General features: G+C 47.9%; 1 protein-coding gene across 2 annotated transcripts in view; it reads left to right on the forward strand.

Annotated features, from left to right (window-relative positions):
• Window positions 1–18738, forward strand: part of EFCAB6 (EF-hand calcium binding domain 6) — a 178179-nt gene that overhangs the window by 84179 nt on the left and 75262 nt on the right. For both annotated transcript variants that reach the window (XM_084749763.1, XM_084749764.1), the window contains exons 10-13: window positions 4033–4181; window positions 13931–14041; window positions 16076–16184; window positions 18226–18393. In XM_084749763.1, coding sequence (XP_084605889.1) covers window positions 4033–4181; window positions 13931–14041; window positions 16076–16184; window positions 18226–18393 — 537 coding nt within the window. The remainder of the gene's footprint in view (window positions 1–4032; window positions 4182–13930; window positions 14042–16075; window positions 16185–18225; window positions 18394–18738) is intronic.

Raw genomic sequence — 18738 nt, forward strand, 5'->3', positions numbered from 1 at the left:
TGGCTGGACTTCACTGTCTGCTCTGCTTCCCTTATGTCCACACCTCGGGGACCGTGTGCCTTGTGTGGTTAGACCTGAGCAGCGGTCCGACCGTGTGTGACTACGCTGTTTTCCTTTCGCCATCATGGGGTGAATTTCTTCCCATCACCTCCTGGCACCTGCCTCTGTTGTAAAGAGTCCAAGGTCATCCTGATGCCCCGAATATATTCTTATGTTGACCCTCAAAATGTAAAAGCCAGGCTGAGCTATGTCCTAACTCGGGACATTTTGAGGACACTTCTTGGAACATGGGCTCATTCTTTAGACGGTCGGCTTCAGAACATCTGTCTGTGGATATCCTGGATCATGACACAAAACCACACACACCTTGTTCGTCCTCTTCCCGCTCCCGTCTCTCCTTCAGTACTGTCCCCAGTTGTCCTTGTATTGGGTCATCTTTGCCCTGGTGGCCATCCTGTTACCTGATCCACGACACATTAACCTTTTCGTCTTGTTGTTTCTCTGCTTTGGGGTTCTTTCAAGTCCCACTTAGTGCTCGTCTGACTCCCATCTTTTCACCTACTTTATCTTTCATCTTTATTGTCATGATCTCAGCTCTCCCAGACCCCTCCTCTCTTGTGCAATTTGAGCATTTCAGGACACCCTTTTAACGAATCCCTCGTTTTTGTCTGGTTCATTTTTATGGCATCACAAAAGATACTCGTTTATTGATATCCCTTGCAAGCTGAGGTCCTTTGTCTCTTGCTTGCTGGGTCTCCTGTTCTGCCCACTCTGTAGTGTGTTGGTACAGTTGTGAAACCCTTTGCTTTTGCCCTGTTTGTGCTTAGGATATGCTCCACCCATGTTAAAATGCAGCTGTATTAGCACCTTACTGATGTAGAGGGTTTTTTTTTTATTGTCATCTTTCGCTGCACAGTGTCTGTGTCATCTCCCACTGCATACTGTCACCACTTCCCCTACATAGTGTCTGTGTCACCTCTCCCTGCAGTGTCTGTCAGCACCACCTCCTGCGATGTCTGCACATTGTCTGTTATCACCTCCCTCTGCAATACTGGGTCACCTTTCCCTACTCAGTGTCTGTGGTCACCTCCCCCGCCCCCATACACAGTATCTCTCATCACCTCCCCCTGCACAGTGTCCGTCATCACCTCCTCCTGCAATGTCTGCATCACCTCCCCTGCACTGTCTGTCGCCTCCCCTACACATTGTCCATCATTTCTTCTCCATACGCACTGTCTGTCGCACCTCCCCCTGCAACGCCGTGTCACCACCCCTGCACAGTGTCTGTCACCACCTTCCCTGCACAGCATCTGTCATCATCTCATGTAATGTCTACTTCACTTCCCCTGGTGTAGTGCCTCTCCTCACCTCGCCCCTGCAATGTCTGCACCACCTCCCATGCACAGTGTCTGTCATTATTTCATCTCTCCGGCAACATGTCTGTGTCACCTCCCCCCTCCCCCAACAGTATCTGTCCTCATCTCCCCCCCCCCCTTTGTCATCTTCCACCGCACACTGTCATCACCTCCCCTTCGCACTGTCTGTCCTCCAAACACTCTGGAGGGTCTCATAGTCTCCTGTGGTGGCATTTGGGTTGTGTCACTAGGTCCCACCATGAATGGGTATTTGCATAGCTTGTGGCACACAGTGTTGTGTCTCCTGGGGATGCCATCTAGGCCTGGAGTCTCTGTCTCAGCTGATGCTCTACAGAAAGATTCTGGTAAAACCAAAGCATCACCCTGTTGCCCATGATCATTTGCTCGCCCACCATAAGCATATGGAGTTGTGTTCCATGGGCCACCCCCCGCCTGACACAGTTGGACCTGTTCATGTTTGCCCGTCTGGTGCGGTCTCCACTGGGATTTTGAGGGTTATTAGTCTTTTTTTGCTAAGGCATGGAGCATCTTTTTATATTTTTGAGACTTTTGTGTAGAACATTTTCCCCCTGGTAAAACACATCCACTTTTAGATACCCTGAGTAACACATGTCAAATTTGTGCTGCATTCTGAGTCACTGTTAGTGAACAAAACCAGCATAAAGTCTGCTTTCTTGAAGGCCTCTAGCCCTGGTAGAGGAGAGGGCGAGAGACAAGCACACTCCATTGTAAACACAGCATTGTGTGCTGGGATAGAGGAGGGCGGGTGCCGGGGAGAGACACTGGGGTCCCCTTGAGATGGGTGTGGGGAGGTGGTTTAAAAGCGGGCTATAACTCGTGCTGGGCCATCACTGAGGTCATATCACCTAAAAGAACAGCACAGGTGTGCACCGGTTCTCAAGAAAGTGTTTCAATGTGTTGCTAAGTGAGGAGAGCATCTGTCCAGCCGAGGAGTGTGGTATGACTCACCATTTGTAAAACTACCTTTGAAATGATGACCGCATCGAGAGCTTTTGGAGCTCAGGGCTGAACTTGGGAGACATCCCGCACCCCTCTTCCCTTTGGGTATGTACTTGGCTGAACCGTTTGTGGTTTTCTTATCAAAGCCTTACAGTTTTTAATAAACAGTGAAGTTTATGGATGGGTTCCATTAGCCAGGTGTGGTGGCATAAGGCTTTACTCCTCAATCTTGGGAGGCAGAGGCAGTCAGGTCTCTCGAGTTCGAGGACAGCTCGGTTTACAGAGTGGGTTCTGGACCAGCCAGAGCTGTGTAGTGAGTTAGATCCAGTTTCCAAAAAAAAAAGAGAGAAAAGATTTTATTAGCTTAGTAAGTACATGAAGACTGCACAGGACTCTCCCTGGTCTGGGGGGAACTTCCCTGAGGCAGAGGCACAGACGAGGTTCCTTCCCATGGAAGAAGTGAGTGAGCTTAGTTGAAGTTTGTGTTAATTAGGCTTAGGTCCTTTCTAAGAGACTTGGATCGCTAAATATTTTTAGAATTTAAGATTTCTACCTCCCACCGTGTGTGTGTGTGTGTGTGTGTGTGTGTGTGTGTGTGTGTGTGTAAGTTAGAGGGCAGCTTTGGGGAGCTGGTTCTCTTCTCTGACTTATTGATTGAAGGACAGTCACCATGTTACATATTTCAGATTCTCTGGCCCATGAATTACAGGTGCAGGCCACAGAAGCTGGCTCTTTCTGTGGGTGTCAAGCATTGCACCCTGCCCGGGGGTTCTTTGTGCAGCAAGAGGCACCATCCTGGCCCTCTAATCATCCCCAGTATTGAAAGACCCCCAGGTCTGCCATGCCCATTCAGGGTCGTCTCCAAACCTACCTCTCATTCCTTGGGTGGATGGAGACCCCTGCCCATGTGCACCTGTGTTGCAGACACCTTTAAGGAAAGGTACCTTTTAACACCAAGCTGGCAGCTGTTAGTCTATTTTCCATCTTTTCCCAGTCAGCAGGAAAAACTGAATTCAGATCAAATGAGATGGTTGAAAATATAGTTATCAGCCAATAATAAATAGCAGTGTTCTATAAGTGATAACCAGCATCCATAGTGGTTTTATGAGTCATGAAAAACAGCTTTGAACCAACTTCACTGCGTCTTTAGAGTCCCAGGAGAGAGCTGGTTCACTCTTTTGTTATCACCCCCTTTTAAAAACCATGATTTATGACATGTCCAGTGCCTATTATGTTTATGTAATCCTTATATTAATCAACTTCCATGCCACAAAAGCAACTTCTGTTTTTAATAAAATGCTCCCAGCTTGTGAGCCTGATGGTGTGACTTAATCAGAAGTGTGTGGCGTGGGCTCACGGTAGGGAATGCCGGGAGCATATTAAGATGTACCACAGTGGCGGAGTTGCGGGGTATTTTTAGCACTGCAGTCAGAGGTAACGCTGCCATCCTCGCTGTCCCTCCCTGAGAAAGTTGTCATCTGTGAGCAGGGTGTTGTTTGTAGTGAGTTCATCAATTAAACATTTGAGGCTCAGTACATGTGACAGTAACCTTTTTGATCAGTTTTTGGAGACGGAAACGCAAGGAGGTTCTGGTTTAACAGAAACAACAACAACAAAAAAACCAACATGGCATGGTCGGACGGCCCCGGGGTGTTGACTCAACTGAACGCAAAACTTGAATTTTAATTCCTTGCAGCTTTCGAAGTCATATGAAAAGATTGAAAAAGCCCTGAGTGCAGGAGACCCCTCCAAAGGTGGCTACGTCTCTCTGAATTACCTGAAGGTTGTCCTTGACACCTTCGTATACCGGCTACCGAGAAAGATTTTTATCCAGCTAATGAAAAGGTAAGAATCCGATCGTTTCTTGACAGGTTTTCCGCCAGACATCGGCCGGGACAACACCGGAGAGCCTCATTTATATTTTATTCTGTGCTTTAAAATTGGTGCCACTGAGATTTCCCCCACATATGCAAAGGCAAAGAGAGAAGCCCCGACACATCTACTCTCGCGCTCACTCCCCAGCTTTGAGAGCCATCAGGTGCGGGCTGGTCGCTGCCGCCTTTGTGCTTTCTCCTCATTTGCCTCAGCCCCAGTGGCTGCAAAAGTAAACACCAAGCCTCACATTTCCTCGTGTGCCTCCAAGCGAGGCGAAAACTATAACACCAAGACAGGCAGTGTTCATACCAAACAGACCCATCAGTATTATTAACAAACAGACACCCAGGGTTCAGTGCGGCTGCTCGGCTTGTGTTCACTTGTTCAGGGTCTGAGAGTCAGAATCAAAATCAGTTCTGCACACTCCCATCTGTGGCTCCCCTCGCGTCTCAGTTACTATGGTTGTGATAACACACTACGACCAAAAGCAACTTGGGCAGGAAAGGGTTTGTCTCCATCTTAAACTTCCAGGTCACACTTGATCACCGAGGGAAACCAAAGCAGGAGCTTGGAGGTAGGAACTGAGGCCACGGTCCTCATGGCTTGCTCAGCCTGGAGCCTACAGGGTGACACCCTCCGCCCACAGTGAACTGAGTCCTCTTACATTAATCAAAAAAATGCCCCCCACAAGCTTGCCCACAGGGCAGTCTGGTAGGGGAATTTTCTCAAAAGTTCTTTCTCCCAAAATGACTCTAGCGCATGTTAAGTTTACCTAAAGCCAGCCTGCACATCTGGATTTCTTGCTAATCTGCATCCTTCTTTCCCACCTGTTCCTTTTATACAAGGCTAGATTAAATGTTCCTCCGAGTTTCTTATGACCTGGATTTGATTGTTATAACCCACAGTACAATTTCCTATAGTCCCCTGTGTCCCCTGAACTGGCACCTCCAAGGACCCATGGATATGGTTTTATTTTTCTGCTTTAGGCAAGACTTACTCCCCAGACTGGTGAGATGTGTGGGCCACTTGCCTGTCTGTTCATGTTAGCTGTCACTGTCAATCAGGCCTAAATCCCATAGTTCCCTAGAGACCACGAGGTACTAATATTCTGTTTTGTTCTCTTACCATGTCATGGTGCTTCTGCGACAAGAGTGTGCCCCCTCCATGGTTAGATCAGAAAGGCGGGCACTGGGGAGACAGCTCAGTGGGTAGAGCACTTGTCTTGCAAGCCTAAGGACATGAGTTCGGATCCCCAGAGCCCACGTAAAGCTGGACTCAGGAGCATCGCATCTGTAACCCATCACTCCAGTGGTGAGATGGGAGGATGCTGTAGAACCCTGGGAAGCTCTCAGGCCTTACGCAGCCATGAACAAGTGCCGTCTCCAACGAGGTGAAAGACAAGAACTGGCACCGAAGTCCCGCGGCTTCCACGCGTGTGCTTTGCCTGCTCATGCTCCACACAAGTTAAAACAACAGCAAGGAAACCAAGTGGGAACTGCAAAGGAACACCGTCAGTTTGGCCCTTCTGTTGCTGCTTTTCAAAATAAGGAGCCGGTAGTCCAGCCTCTTCCACAGAGAGCAGCAGGAATCTTTTCCTACTGACCTTTTCTTTATTATGAATCCTCAAATTTAAATGTATTCCATATGTTCTGATTCAGGACAGTGATTTTTCTCCTCCTGCCTTCCTCTCCCTTCCCCCTCAGTGTTCTCAGACAGGGCCTGTGTAGCCTAGGCTGCCCTTGAACTTGAAACCTGTCTGCCTCAGCCTCCCGGGTGCTAGGATAACTGGCTGCACCAACATGCCCAGGTGCTACAGTCACCCTTGCTGAGGCTCTGTTGTTCCCTTTTGCCAGGTGGGGCCTTTCCACGCTGCCTGGTGCCTGTGTCCTGTTGCTGGGGTCTCCGAGAGCCCTTTTGCACTCCGATATGATAAAATGCCCCAACTCTGGAAGCAACCCCTGTACCGTTCGTGTGCAAATGCGACAATAGAAACAAACACGTTGGTCAGATGGTCTTGGTTTTCTTCTGTCCAAGTCACAGGAAGAGCCTCCCCTCAAGGGAACGAGATGGAAGCGAACAGAGAGAGTCCTGGGTGACAAGGGCTGCTTCGGGGTCATCTAGAGAGGATGCTTGAGAGTAGTGTAAGAGCCAAGCGCCACACTGCAGGGGCTCATTTGGGGGTATAAGATGGCACCGGGTATGGTGGAGAGGGACCCCACCCAGGATTTCCAAAGCAAGAAACAAATTGGGCCCAGTCAGTGGCTCTCAGCTCAGAAAACAGCTCTGTTGGTGACCGATTTCAGGACTTGATTCTCCGACAGCTCGAGGCCATGTAGAGTCCCCCCCCTCAGCCTCAGAATCCTAATAGTGATGTAACAGGAATGGTGGAAACAACTAGAAGCTGCCCCTCCCCCCCTTGTCCAGCACTCTTCCTTGCCCCACACCCTCTCCCACACGCAGAAGAAACTTCCGCATTTGTAGTCAGCTACATCTACAGTGTTGCCTTGATTTTAAAAATAGAAGTGGCTGTCTTAGACATCTTTCCTATTGGCTTCGTATTCTCGGAAATTATCATTTTAATGAACGCATGAAATGTCAGTCAGCTAGCATTTTCCGAACACCTTCCTCTGCCAGACGCTGTGCTAGGCGCTAAAAGTGCTGAAATAGACAATGAATAGAGTCCAGCCGGGGTGGCATCCCGAGTGACGAGTGCCATAGGCACACAGAGCGAGCACATTAGGGATGCAGGTGGCCGCCATGTTCTTTTGGTAGAGCAGCTTCTTCAGGGACCCAGAGTTCTCTGAGGCCCTTCTTTTTGGCTACCCAACCAGATTCCCAGGGGAGCAGCATGAGAAACGAGAACAAAGTGAATGCCCCAGTGTTTGCATCATGATGTGCATAATGTGTTGAACATCACCCAGCTTGAAAATTCAAATTCTGGGCTGCGGAGATGGCCCAGTGGGGAAAGGCACTTGCTTCTCAAGCCCAATGACCTGCATTGGATCCCTGGGACCCACATGCAGATGATGAAGAGAATTGACTTTGCACAGTTGTCCTTTGACCTCTGTACGTGCACCGAGGCGTGCGCACAGTGGGTTCTCCCCCGCCCCCCCCCCACCACATTATACATATACAATAATAAATCTTTACAAACAAAAATTCAAATTTTGAAAGGCTCCCAAATCTGAGACCTTCTAAGTTCTGACATGGCATCCAAGGGTCCCAGTCAAAATGCAGGCCCACAGAAGTCCTGTGTCATGTAGCCTCCAGGCTGTGGGGAAAGGAGTATGAACCATGGACAGTTGTATTTAGACTTGATGTTGCTTTCCAGGTCCCTTACTGTATATAGAAGCATTCCAAGTCTCAAAGTGATCCCAAATCAAGCAGCAGTTCAGGTATGGGACAGCCACCAGTGTGACACTTGCGTCCCCTGTGCTCAGACTTGAGGGTGCAACCATCTCTCACAAAAGTCATTTATGGTCCATCTTACCTAGCACTGAAATACCATAGTGCTTTTCTAACTAGTTGTCTTCTCCTGGCCAATCATTTAAAAGGAGTTTTCTAGACAGCTTTTCAGAGTTGCCCAGGCTGGCCTCAGACTCACAATCCCCCTGCCTCCACCTCCCGAGCCTGAGATTAGAAGTGTGTAGCATTATGCCTCATTTTCCCCATCTCTTACAGTTTCTGGCTTTGTGGAACTTAGCCATGGGGTAGGTTGCGTGTGTCTGGGGAAGACCCTGATTCTTAGGGCACCCCACTTTTGAGCATAATAGTCTCGGGATCTATTGGACTTCTGTGCCACCCATTATGTGTGCAGCCACCTCCTTCCTTTCTGGCTCCCCCCCCCCTTTTCTTTACCTTATTCTGAGTAAAAAAAAACAAAAAACAAACAAACAAAAAAAAACCTCAACTCTTAGCTTCACAATCTTTTTCTTCTATCATTTTCTAGACTCTAATGTATTTCTCCTCTGATCTTTGTTGCTGATACTGTGTTTACCGTGTGTGTGTGTGTGTGTGTGTGTGTGTGTGTGTGTGTGTGTGTACCATTCTTTTTAGTAGTTTTTTACTTTGTTTTGGTTGGTTGGTTTTGGTTTAAGATGAACATGTTGCAGACTGGAGATGTTCTCTTCTCTTTCCCCACCCCCACCCTCTGGGCTCAAGTTGCTACCGTTCCTTCTGTCTCTCCTTCTCCCAAGGTCCCAAGGACAAACAAAGATATTGTTCCGCCAGCGTTCACTCTGTGGAACCCGTGAGTTACGTGCAGGAGTGTGGGTGCGCCTACCCCAAAAGGCAGCACCTGGAAAGCCTTTACCCAGCAGAGATGATGACTTCCCCTTGTCCATGTAGATAGGGCCCCATCCCTACTCTAGCTCTCCCACATGCAGCTGCGGCCAGAGTAGCCAATAACAGGTGCTAAGGAAGCTGGGTCCTCAGGTGAGGGTCTCCCGCCTTCCCACCCTTCCACTCAACAAGCCCAGCTGGGAGGATCTTTTCCAGGAGGGCAGAGCTGAACTCCCCAAGATGGCAGTTGTGGGGCCCAGAGGACAGACTTGCACAACAGTTGCAGTGTGGAGGTCAGAGGGCAGCTTTGGGGAGTCCTCTCCTCCTACCTTCTCTGGCAGGTCTCTCTTGTCCCTGACACTGGCTGATCTTCCTGTGTGGGCTAGGGAAGCGGTGACCTCGTATTCTGCTGTACTGAGAGCTCGCACCACTGGGTGAAGTGTCGGCAGGGCTGCCCAGCTGTCCTTGCAGAACAACACCCTAACAGTGTACGCTGCCGCCATCATGCGTTATGAGTGATCCAGGTTCATATTCTCTCCCGAAGCACACGTTAGCATCATTTTAAATATTGATCATGTATGAGGCATGAAACGGTGCTCCGTTATTGTCTTAATTTGTCTTTCAGGGGCTGGCACTGAGGTTGGCTGCCTCCAGGTGCCAACCTGCTGTGCCTCTGCCTCCCTTGGTGGGGATCTTCCTCCTGTCTTAATGAGCTAGCAGCTCAGACAAAAGGGTTTAAAGTGAATTTTATCACCTTCAGGTTTAATTCTTTATAATCAGGTGTGCATCAGAAGAGAGCCCGTTCTGTGTAAGAGTTCTTTCTCAGCTTGCTGTTTCCTTTTCATTAGCATGGTACCTCAGCATCTCAAAGTTTGTATTTTAATATAATCAAACGCATCTGTCTTCTTTTCTTGCAATCTCCTCTGTCGTTTAAAATTTGTCACTCATCGTTTTACCCAGTTTGGGCTAGTAGTTCTGCCCCAGCCCATGTCCCATTCTTAAAATTAAACACTTCAATCTATTGTAATATAAATTGGATATTCAAATTAATTTTTCCAAATCAGTGATTTATTTTCTTGTTGCTTTTATTAAGTTACCCTTTTTCTCCCCATTGTTTTTTAAAATAACTTGCCCATTTTTTACATTTGTGTGTGTGTGTGTGTGTACATGCATGCACGTGTACACACTCATGGCATAGCACACATGTGGAGATTAGAGGACAGCTTGCAGGAATCAGGTCTCTCTCCTTCCAGCAGGCGTGTTTAGGTGACCAGGCTTGACAGCAAGCCCTGTTACCCGGCTGGGTTTGGTTTCAATGTCTGCTTTGCCATATCTTAAGTGGCTGCTCAAATTTTGAACCAATCTACAATCCCCAAACTATTGCATCGGCTTAGATTTCTACTGAGCACAAACATTTCTCTGTAGATCCTGTCTGGAGTGGCCTGTCCGCTGAATAAAGACCACTCGTGTATCTGCCATCATGGCTTCAGAGACAACACTGGCTCCCTATGCTGTCAGTTATATGTTCCTAATCCTATATATATATATTTTCAGTTTAAATGTTAAAGACTCAGGATTAATCCATCATCCCCTGTGAACAGAAGCCCTGTTGGAGTCTAGGAAGCACTATTGAATTTTAGGAAGCCCTGTTGGGTTCTAGGAGGCCCTGTTGGAGTCTAGGAAGCCCTGTTGGTAAAGAGAGTGTACTGGGGCCTGAGCTAGGAGCAGAGAATTTTGACCACCTGTGAGGGTCAATACTGGGATCACTTGGTCCACAGGGTTGTGCCCATACCCCACTTTCTTTTAGCCAATGGCATCTTTGATTGCTATCCACTCTGAACTCAGAGGATCAGGGGAAACCAGATGTAGCCTTAATAGTTCTGATCTTACCAGCTTGGTCTGTGTTTCCATGGGTCAGTCTTGTCTGGCTGTGTCTACTAAGCGTCTGTCCCTGAGTGTTCCCATCTCTTCCCTGCTTCATCACATCGGCTTGTGCAGTTTCCTTCTCCATCCGTCATCCTCGACCCCTCACTCCCTGTCTTGTTTCATATCAGGTCGCCCATGTGAGCTCTACAGCAGATGCTCTTTATTTGTTGTTTGCTGAGAGTTTTCCCTGTTACGTTGTGTTGAGTTTTGTCAATTTCCGTTCCGTATGGAGTGTGGCCATCACGTAGCTTTTCTGCATCCGCCTATTAGAGAAATCACAGCGTGAAATGAAAATGCGGCATGTTGATAACTTACACTAGCTTCTCTATGGGAACCATAGAGTATTGGTTAAAAGGGGTTATTAAATGGCTTACACCGTATGGTCCAGCGAGTCCAGCGATAGCTGTCTAACACCAGCGAGGCCAAGAACTTGATAGCTGCCCAGTTCCCAAGGCTGGATGTCTCAGCAGTCCCCACTGGAGCTGTGAGCCTGGACCATTCCTGGAGAGCCACCATCACGGCTGGAGCAGAGCCTGCTGGGAGCCTGAGCATCAGTTCCAGTGTTCCTCACACCTGGACTGGAGTGTCCCTTGCAGTGACAGTGGAAGGGTGCAGTCAGCTAGTTCTCCCGGAGGCAGTCCAGTTTTCCAAGCGACTGGCTGGTTGGAGCTCTCACTTGAGGTAGCCAGACACAGGAAGAGCTCTGACACTGCCCTTCAAGTGACTGTGCGGCTTGTCCCCTGCAGTTCAGATTGTTCAAAGAGGAAAGGCACAAAACACATCAAGGAATGTGCTCACATGCACAGGTACGTGTGTGTGTGTGTGTGTGTGTGTGTGTGTGTGTGTGTGTGTGTGTACATATATCCTAAGTTCAACATACGGTTAACATTCTCAGAAGTACTTAACTCTTAGCAGAGGTTCTTAATGAGGGCTGGTTCTCTCTGTCTTGAGCCAACCAGTAACCCTCCCCTACATTTCTACCCCCTATGGCCAGCCAGTCCCCCCTCTAACTTGGAAGATTTGTGGTGGAGCCAGGTACCAGTTGTTTGGTGTCTGGTGGCAAGGATGGCATTTCTGCAGTGTACTGTTGCTGCACCACAGGTTCAGCCTGCTACCATATGTCACAAGTCAGTAGAAGGCGGGGCTGGCAGAAAACAGATTTGCATACAGTGACTTAACTGATTGGGACACCTCAGACATTCTTGTCCTAAAGAAGCATCCCATCAGATTTAGATGTAATCCATGCAGGAGATGGTGACCACTTCGTCACAAGTGGAAGTTCAGGGCCAAGTGACACACATGATCTTAATTCCCTGGTCTAAAAACCTTAGGGACAAACCTTCGGGTTGCACTTGTCACACAGTGGATGGGTGTGAAGGGTGACAGTCCTCAAGGCATTTTTGCTGACAGTCATGAAAGAAAACACCCAGAGGCAAGCGAGACTAATTAAGACCAGAGGAAGACCTGGTCCCCAGGCTCAGCTTTAGAACCAAGGCAGGTGTCTTTCACCCTAGCCATTGTTCTGAGGGTGGGCTCACAACAGCCCCCAAACCCCCTCTGTTTTCTGTAATATCATCAGTGTAAGTGAAGAATTGAAGTTTTCCAATCCAGTTTTTAATAAGCAGATTTGTAAAGCACTCGGCCTGCCTCATGCCAGCCTTGGCATCTCAGACGTGATGTTCCGTGCGGGCTCTTTGTCCCCCTGTTATGGAGGCGTGTGTGACATCAGTGCTTGAATGGCCCGCTTAGGAAGCAGAGGTATGTGTTCAGACACCTGAGTGTTACACGCCCTGCACGGCAGCTGTTGCCTTTATCCTTTAAGAACCTCCTTGGCCGTCATTCCTATCATCTCACAAGCAAGCGGTTAGGAAAGGAAGCCACTTGCTTGTCCAGGTCTCCACAGGATGTTTCCACTGGTGTCTTTGACACTATGATGATGGACCCCCCCTCCCCCCTCTCCTCCCCCCCCCCCCCCGACAAACAGGACTCCCTTTAGAAATGCACTTTTGAGCAATTGTCAGTTCTTTATCCTTACTAAAACTTTAATTATGCTGTCATTTGGTGAGAATTTGGGGGCATAGCTTCTGGCCCTCCCGGGAGACACGCTCTCACAGCAAGCTCCCTGGTTCTCTGTCTCTTACCATCTTTCCTCCCCGTCTTCCGCTATGTTCTCAGAGCGTCAGGTGCAGGAGCTGAACAGTGACAACCAGAGGCATGCCAGAGTGCACAGGGGAACGACCGTGAGGCCTCTACCCTGACTCAAAGAACTACAGACAACTAAGGGATGCTGAGAGTGGGAGAAACACTCTCCCCCAGGGAAGAGGGCACCAATTGGTTGTCCTCCACTAAATGATCAGCCCTGCCCGAAGACAGACATACAAGTAGCATTGTACGGACCGAGCAGGTTATATTTAGGAATGTGTGCATGCACACACACACACACACACACACACACACACATACACACACACACACACACATATATATATATATATATATATATATATATATATATATATATATGCATGTAACAACTATTAATGAAAACAAGAGGCCATGAATGTGAAAGAGAGCAGGAAAAGGTTTATGGAGGGTTTGGAGGAAGAACAAGAAGGAGGAAGTTATATAATTATATCAATCTCAGAAATTAATAATTTTAAAAAAACTCTTAATTGTGCATCAGTATATATTGCTGCCATGGCAAAGATCTAAAGTCCACTGTCTCCAGTGCATAAACACCATTCTAAAGTGTGGCGGGAGATGCCCAGAGCGGCACTCAGTGGGCCAAGGTATGGGTATATGAGTGGGACCCCGGGAAGCTCGGGCTTTCCTACCTCCTGCAGGCCTGTGTGTGTGCTGGCTTGAAGCTTCTTAGCCCCCACTGCCTGACAATGCCTTTCTTCACTTGTAAAGGTCTGTGTGCTGGGTATGGCCACCCATACAACCAAGGGTACCCTTCTATCTCTTGTTGTTATTGTTATTTATTTATTTATTTATTTATGCAGGGCTAGGGATTAAATCCAGGGCCTTGCAAATGCTAATTAAATACCCTACCACCGACCTATACCCCAGCCTGCATGGTCTACCCTGAATCACTCACTGTACGGTCTCCTTGGCTATGTGTAGTAAACAGTCACAGGCCCCAGAGCTGAGGTCGCCAATGCTTTTAAGAGCCATTGTCCTGCCAAACAAGGTAATTGAGTTCTTCAAGCAATGAGTTTTAAAAGGTTATATTATGGACATCAGAATTTTAACCAATCTCCTTTCTTCCTTCTTTCATAATTCGCCACCATTGACAGAACACAGCAACACAGGGTGTTACAATCCTCTGATTTTTCCTTGCTTTTAAGGAATCAATCTGTGGTGCTATTTTGCTAAATGATTTTGTTTGCCTCGGATCTGAAACTTCATATAAATTCATAGCTGCTGGTTTCAACTCGATATTAAGTATCTAATCCGTGTGGTATTACAGGAAAAAAACTGTTTAATATTGTTGTTTTCATTTCATGCAGATTTGGAGTTAAAACCACAACGAAAGTCAATTGGAAGCAGTTTTTAACAGCATTTTATGAGCGGCAGGGGTTTGAAGTCAGTAAGACAATTCCCCTGAAAAAAAGGAGTAGGTATGTTTAAAACCAATTTAAAAGCCACCATATGTATCAGGTTATATTTCACACAGTAGTATCAGGTTATATCTTTCATTTATTCAATGTCCAACTGTCTTCATTGACTAATTGTCAACATATACCTTGTGTTTTATAGTTTATAAATGCCTTTTCATTCACCTTTCTTGCTTAAAGTTTCTTAAAACAATAAAGATGGCATTCTTGTTCCAGTTTCTAGAGAAAAAAAAAAAACCTGAGTGATACCAGTGGGGCCGCACACCCAGAGCTGGAAGATTCTTCCAGCACACACACCTGCTCACAAGGGTCCCTCAGCGCCAAGTGTGCCCCCGGGAGACCCTGTGTAGCACACACTTGCTGTGTGTATTATGGAAAGGCAAATGTGCACTAACCTGCTTTCCTGTCTCTCTGCTAGTGATGTCTCAGTCACAGGAGTTTCTTGCCTCAGGCACACTGTTTGTTTGCTGCTAATGGCTGTTGCAGCTTCCAACTGGAAATTGTAGTAGCAACTCAGAAATATAAAATAAAACTAAAGGATGAACACTTTAGAATTTAGACTTTAGCTCCAAGGAGTCTCTTGTTTACTTATACTTCTGTGTAATCTTTATTGATTACTGCTCACAAGCCATGAAGAAAATAGAAAAAGTAGTTTAAAAAAGAAACACATATGGCCAGGCATGGTGGCACACGCCTTTAATTCCAAGAACTGGGAGGCAGAGGCAGGTGGATCACTGTGGGTTCAGGGCCAGCCTGGTCTACAAAGTGAGTCAAGGACAGCCAGGACCACAAGAGAAACCCTGTCTCGAAAAACAAAAACAAAAACAAAAACAAAAAACACATATGTATGCGTGTGTGTCTGTGCGTGCCTGTGTGTGTGTGTGTGTGTGTGTGTGTGTGTGTGTGTGTGTGTATAATTTTATCAGGCACTGAGGGTGCTCTGCCCTATTGCAAGGCAAAACACACCATAGAGTTAATTCTTGCTCTGCCTCTGGGGCCTGTCCTGTCTGAGAACTTAGGGATATTTAATGACCTGGCTACCAGCTTTCCAGGTGTGGAGAGTCCTCCTGCTCTGTTGCTAGGAGGCAGCTGGGAACACATGTCGTAAGCAGTCACTTCCATTTTGCTATAATTTTCTTGTCTGATAGCACCTTGTCCAGGGCTGTTATTTGGGGCTCACAGCTGCAGAGGGTGAGAGTCTATGACCATGATGGTAGAGAGCATGGCAGCAAGCAGACAGGCATGGTGCTGGAGCAGCAGCTGAGAGCTCACATCCTTATCCACAAACAGGAGGCAGAGAGCTAACTGGGAATGGGACCAGCTTTTTGAAACTTTAAGGCCCACCCACAGGAACACACTTCCTCCAGAGAGGCCACGCCTCCTCCAGAAAGGCCACACCTCCTAATCCTTCCCAAACAGTTCCACCAGCTGGGGACCAAGCACTCAAACATATGAGCCTATGGGGGCCATTTTATTCAAAGCAGCATAGGAGGGTTTAGGTCTCCCTTTCTGATGGGATTTTACAAGGGAACCTCAGCTCTCAAAGTTGATGGCCACGGCCTCCAAGAACACATGTGTATGGTTGATGGAACCCCAGGGTAAAAAGTCAGAAGTCAGAAAGGACAAGAGGCCCTAAGGATGCAAGTGGCCCTGGCATAGTCACTGGAGGGCAGAGGCTGGGACTTCCCATGCCCTCAGATGTGGGATCCATGTGCTGCAACTTGCTGCCGGCCAGCCATCTCTAGTTTCCTTCCTGGTCTTTTTATGAGATCAAATGCGTGGATTTGAAAGATGAGTGACTAGGGTTGGTCAGTATTGGGGGCACAGCTAATGGACACCTGTGAACATCTCCTTCAGGGCAGTCCTCTGTCTGATGCCCCCTCATAGCAAATGGGCCTGCCCCTGTACACTACGTTCTTTGAAGAAGGAGCCCCCACAAAGCCAGTACTGTAAGAGTTACAGAGCACTTGCCTTTTTGCACTAAGGACAAGTCCAAGGGTGCAGTCTCCATCCTGTTTTTCTCCTGCCCCTCTGCAGCACTGACTTTAGAAACTGGTCTCGCAAGGAAAATATCATCAAGAAGTTATTCAAGTTCTCAGAGGACCGCTACACAGCCCTGAAGAAGACCTTATTATTTATCAGCTCGGTAAGAACGCGAACCTGTCTCTGGAAAGACCCATAGGAGGTAGGAAAGGCAATACGTGGCCAATGAGTGGAGAGACGGTCAGGAGGTTACCTGTCTGTTGTGACGGGGTAACCAAGGGGACTGAGTTGACAAGGATGCAAACACCCCGGAGTTCTCATACGCTGCTGATGAGAGTGAAAAGTGGCACAAGTGCTACCAAGAACAGCGTGATAGGTTTTGTAAGGATCAAACGACAGGCCGTGTGAACCAGTGGTTCCATCCCTAGGTATCAGAGTGGCAGAGGCACGTCCTCACACACGTGTGTGTATACATGCTCAAACTAGAGACAGCCCAGACATCGCTAAGCAGTATCTGATGAATCCCGACAATACCAGTCAGTAATGAAAAGGGATGCGATGCAGGGGATGGGAGGGAACACAGGTGATCTCAGGAGGCCATTTTGGGGGTGCAGCGGAGGCTCTAGTGTCTGTGATGGTGGCCACACAATGCTGGGCCTATTTCAGAAGTTGGTAAGAACTAACTCGTGGTTCCTGTTTGGGACAATGGTAACACTGAGTATCATTCAAAACCAAACCATAAGCCGGGCGTGGTGGCGCATGCCTTTAATCCCAGCACTCGGGAGGCAGAGCCGGGCGGATCACTGTGAGTTCGAGGCCAGCCTGGTCGACAAAGTGAGTCCAGGACAGCCAAGGCTACAGAGAGACCCTGTCTCGAAAAACCAAAAAAAAAAAAAAACAAAACAAAACAAAAAAAAAACCATAAACAGGTGCATTTAGTTCAGCGCACCTCAGAGAGCCCAACTTCCAGAGCTGGGACATGGTCCAGTGTGTACAAGCAATGAGGAGCTGAGTTCAAATTCGTAGCCGCCTGGTAAAGAGCTGGACATGGCCGTGCACCTGTAGCCCGGGTGCCATTTGGGAAGAAGATGTGATTCCAGGACTCAGTGACAAGCAGCCTGGCTCCAGGGTTCAGAGAGAGACCTTGTGTCAATATGGTAGAGAAAGTGACATCAGGACACCACTGGCTAACCTTCTCTGGCCTTCACTTGTAACACAGGACGCCTGTACTCACATGCATGCGTACACCACGCATGCACACAGAAAATGATAATAAAAATGGGAGCTTCCGAAGGCTGAGGGATGGCTCAGAGCACAAGAGCACTTGCCAGGTTCAGTTCCCAGCACCTGACTTCCTGTAACTCCCCTTTCAAGACATCTGACACCCTCTTTTGGCCTCCAAGGGCACCAGGCACAAACAGGAAGACACATGCGTGTGCGCATGCGTGCACACACACACACACACACACACACACACAGGTACTCACACATACATATATAAAAATAAATCTGGGCCCACATTTTACCACACTGTGACAGTCAGTGACAGCTGCTGAGTGATACTCAGTATGTTCCTCTCTGAGGTAGGGGATCTGTAATCCCTCCTTTCCAGTAACAGACTCTCTGCACTTTCATATTTAGTTAACTGATTGACAGCGTTCCATCCCACGGGAATGTGCTTGCCTCAGAAGGCTTTGCTTATAGGGCTTTCTCTCTGTAACATGGCAGAAATTTCTTTGCCGGCAACTGCCTATCTATGTCATCCATGAAGCTGGTGATACTGAGAACACATCTGATTAATTTTCTGTGTAAATTGGCTAGCTGTAATGGGAACACGCAGGGAAACTCTGAGCCAACATGTGGGGCTGGCAGTCGGGGAGTTCTTCACTCTGTGGAGACCCGTGGGAAGTCTGTGCCCTGCAAAAGGACCTCGTTCCTCTGGGCCATCTTCTGCCTGGGCCCTGGTAGAGGAACCATTCTGGGAAGAGCCTTAGAAGGTCTCAGTGGCCCCCGCCTCTTCTCTGCTCTTGTCACACATGGTACAAGTAATGGTCATGGAGGTCATCGACTGCTGTTCTCAAGCCATGACTCAGCTTGGCCCAAGAGGATGCTTTGCTAATGTTGAGCATGTGCAAGGCTTTTCCTGATATATGTATGTGTGTGTGTTTCTTAATTCACAATATTATTTACACTCTCCTTCTCAGACACCCAATGGACACGTCACTTGGGAAGAACTGCGGCACATCCTAAACTGCATGGTTGCGAAGTTAAATGATTCAGAATTCACCGAACTGAAGCAGACATTTGACCCTGAGGGCACTGGAGTGGTGAAGGTCAGCTCCCTAATGGACCTGCTGGACGACAGCCCTAAGGTAGGTCTGCAACAGACAGTCTCTTGGCTGGGTCACAGACGAAGCCAGGAAGTCAAGCTTCACGTTTCCATGGGCTTTTAAGTTACAACCAAGAGGTTGTTGTTTGGTTTAAGTTTTGCTCTCTAATGCATATTGAGGATGTCACCTGACATTTTCTGAAAACCCTGTCCTGAAGTGATAGGTGCTGGGCAGCGCTCTACTTACATTCAGGTCTTGCAAAGAAGTATTTGGGAGTCACACATGGTGGCAGCGTCATACCCTTGTGGTCCCAGCACTTGACAGGCAGAGGCAGGAGAAATGCTGTGAGTTCAGGGCCCTGGGCTCTAGGTAGCACTAGGCTATCAA

The sequence above is a fragment of the Acomys minous genome, assembly GCF_964271855.1.
Source record: "Acomys minous genome assembly, chromosome: 12".
Lineage (NCBI taxonomy): Eukaryota > Metazoa > Chordata > Mammalia > Rodentia > Muridae > Acomys > Acomys minous.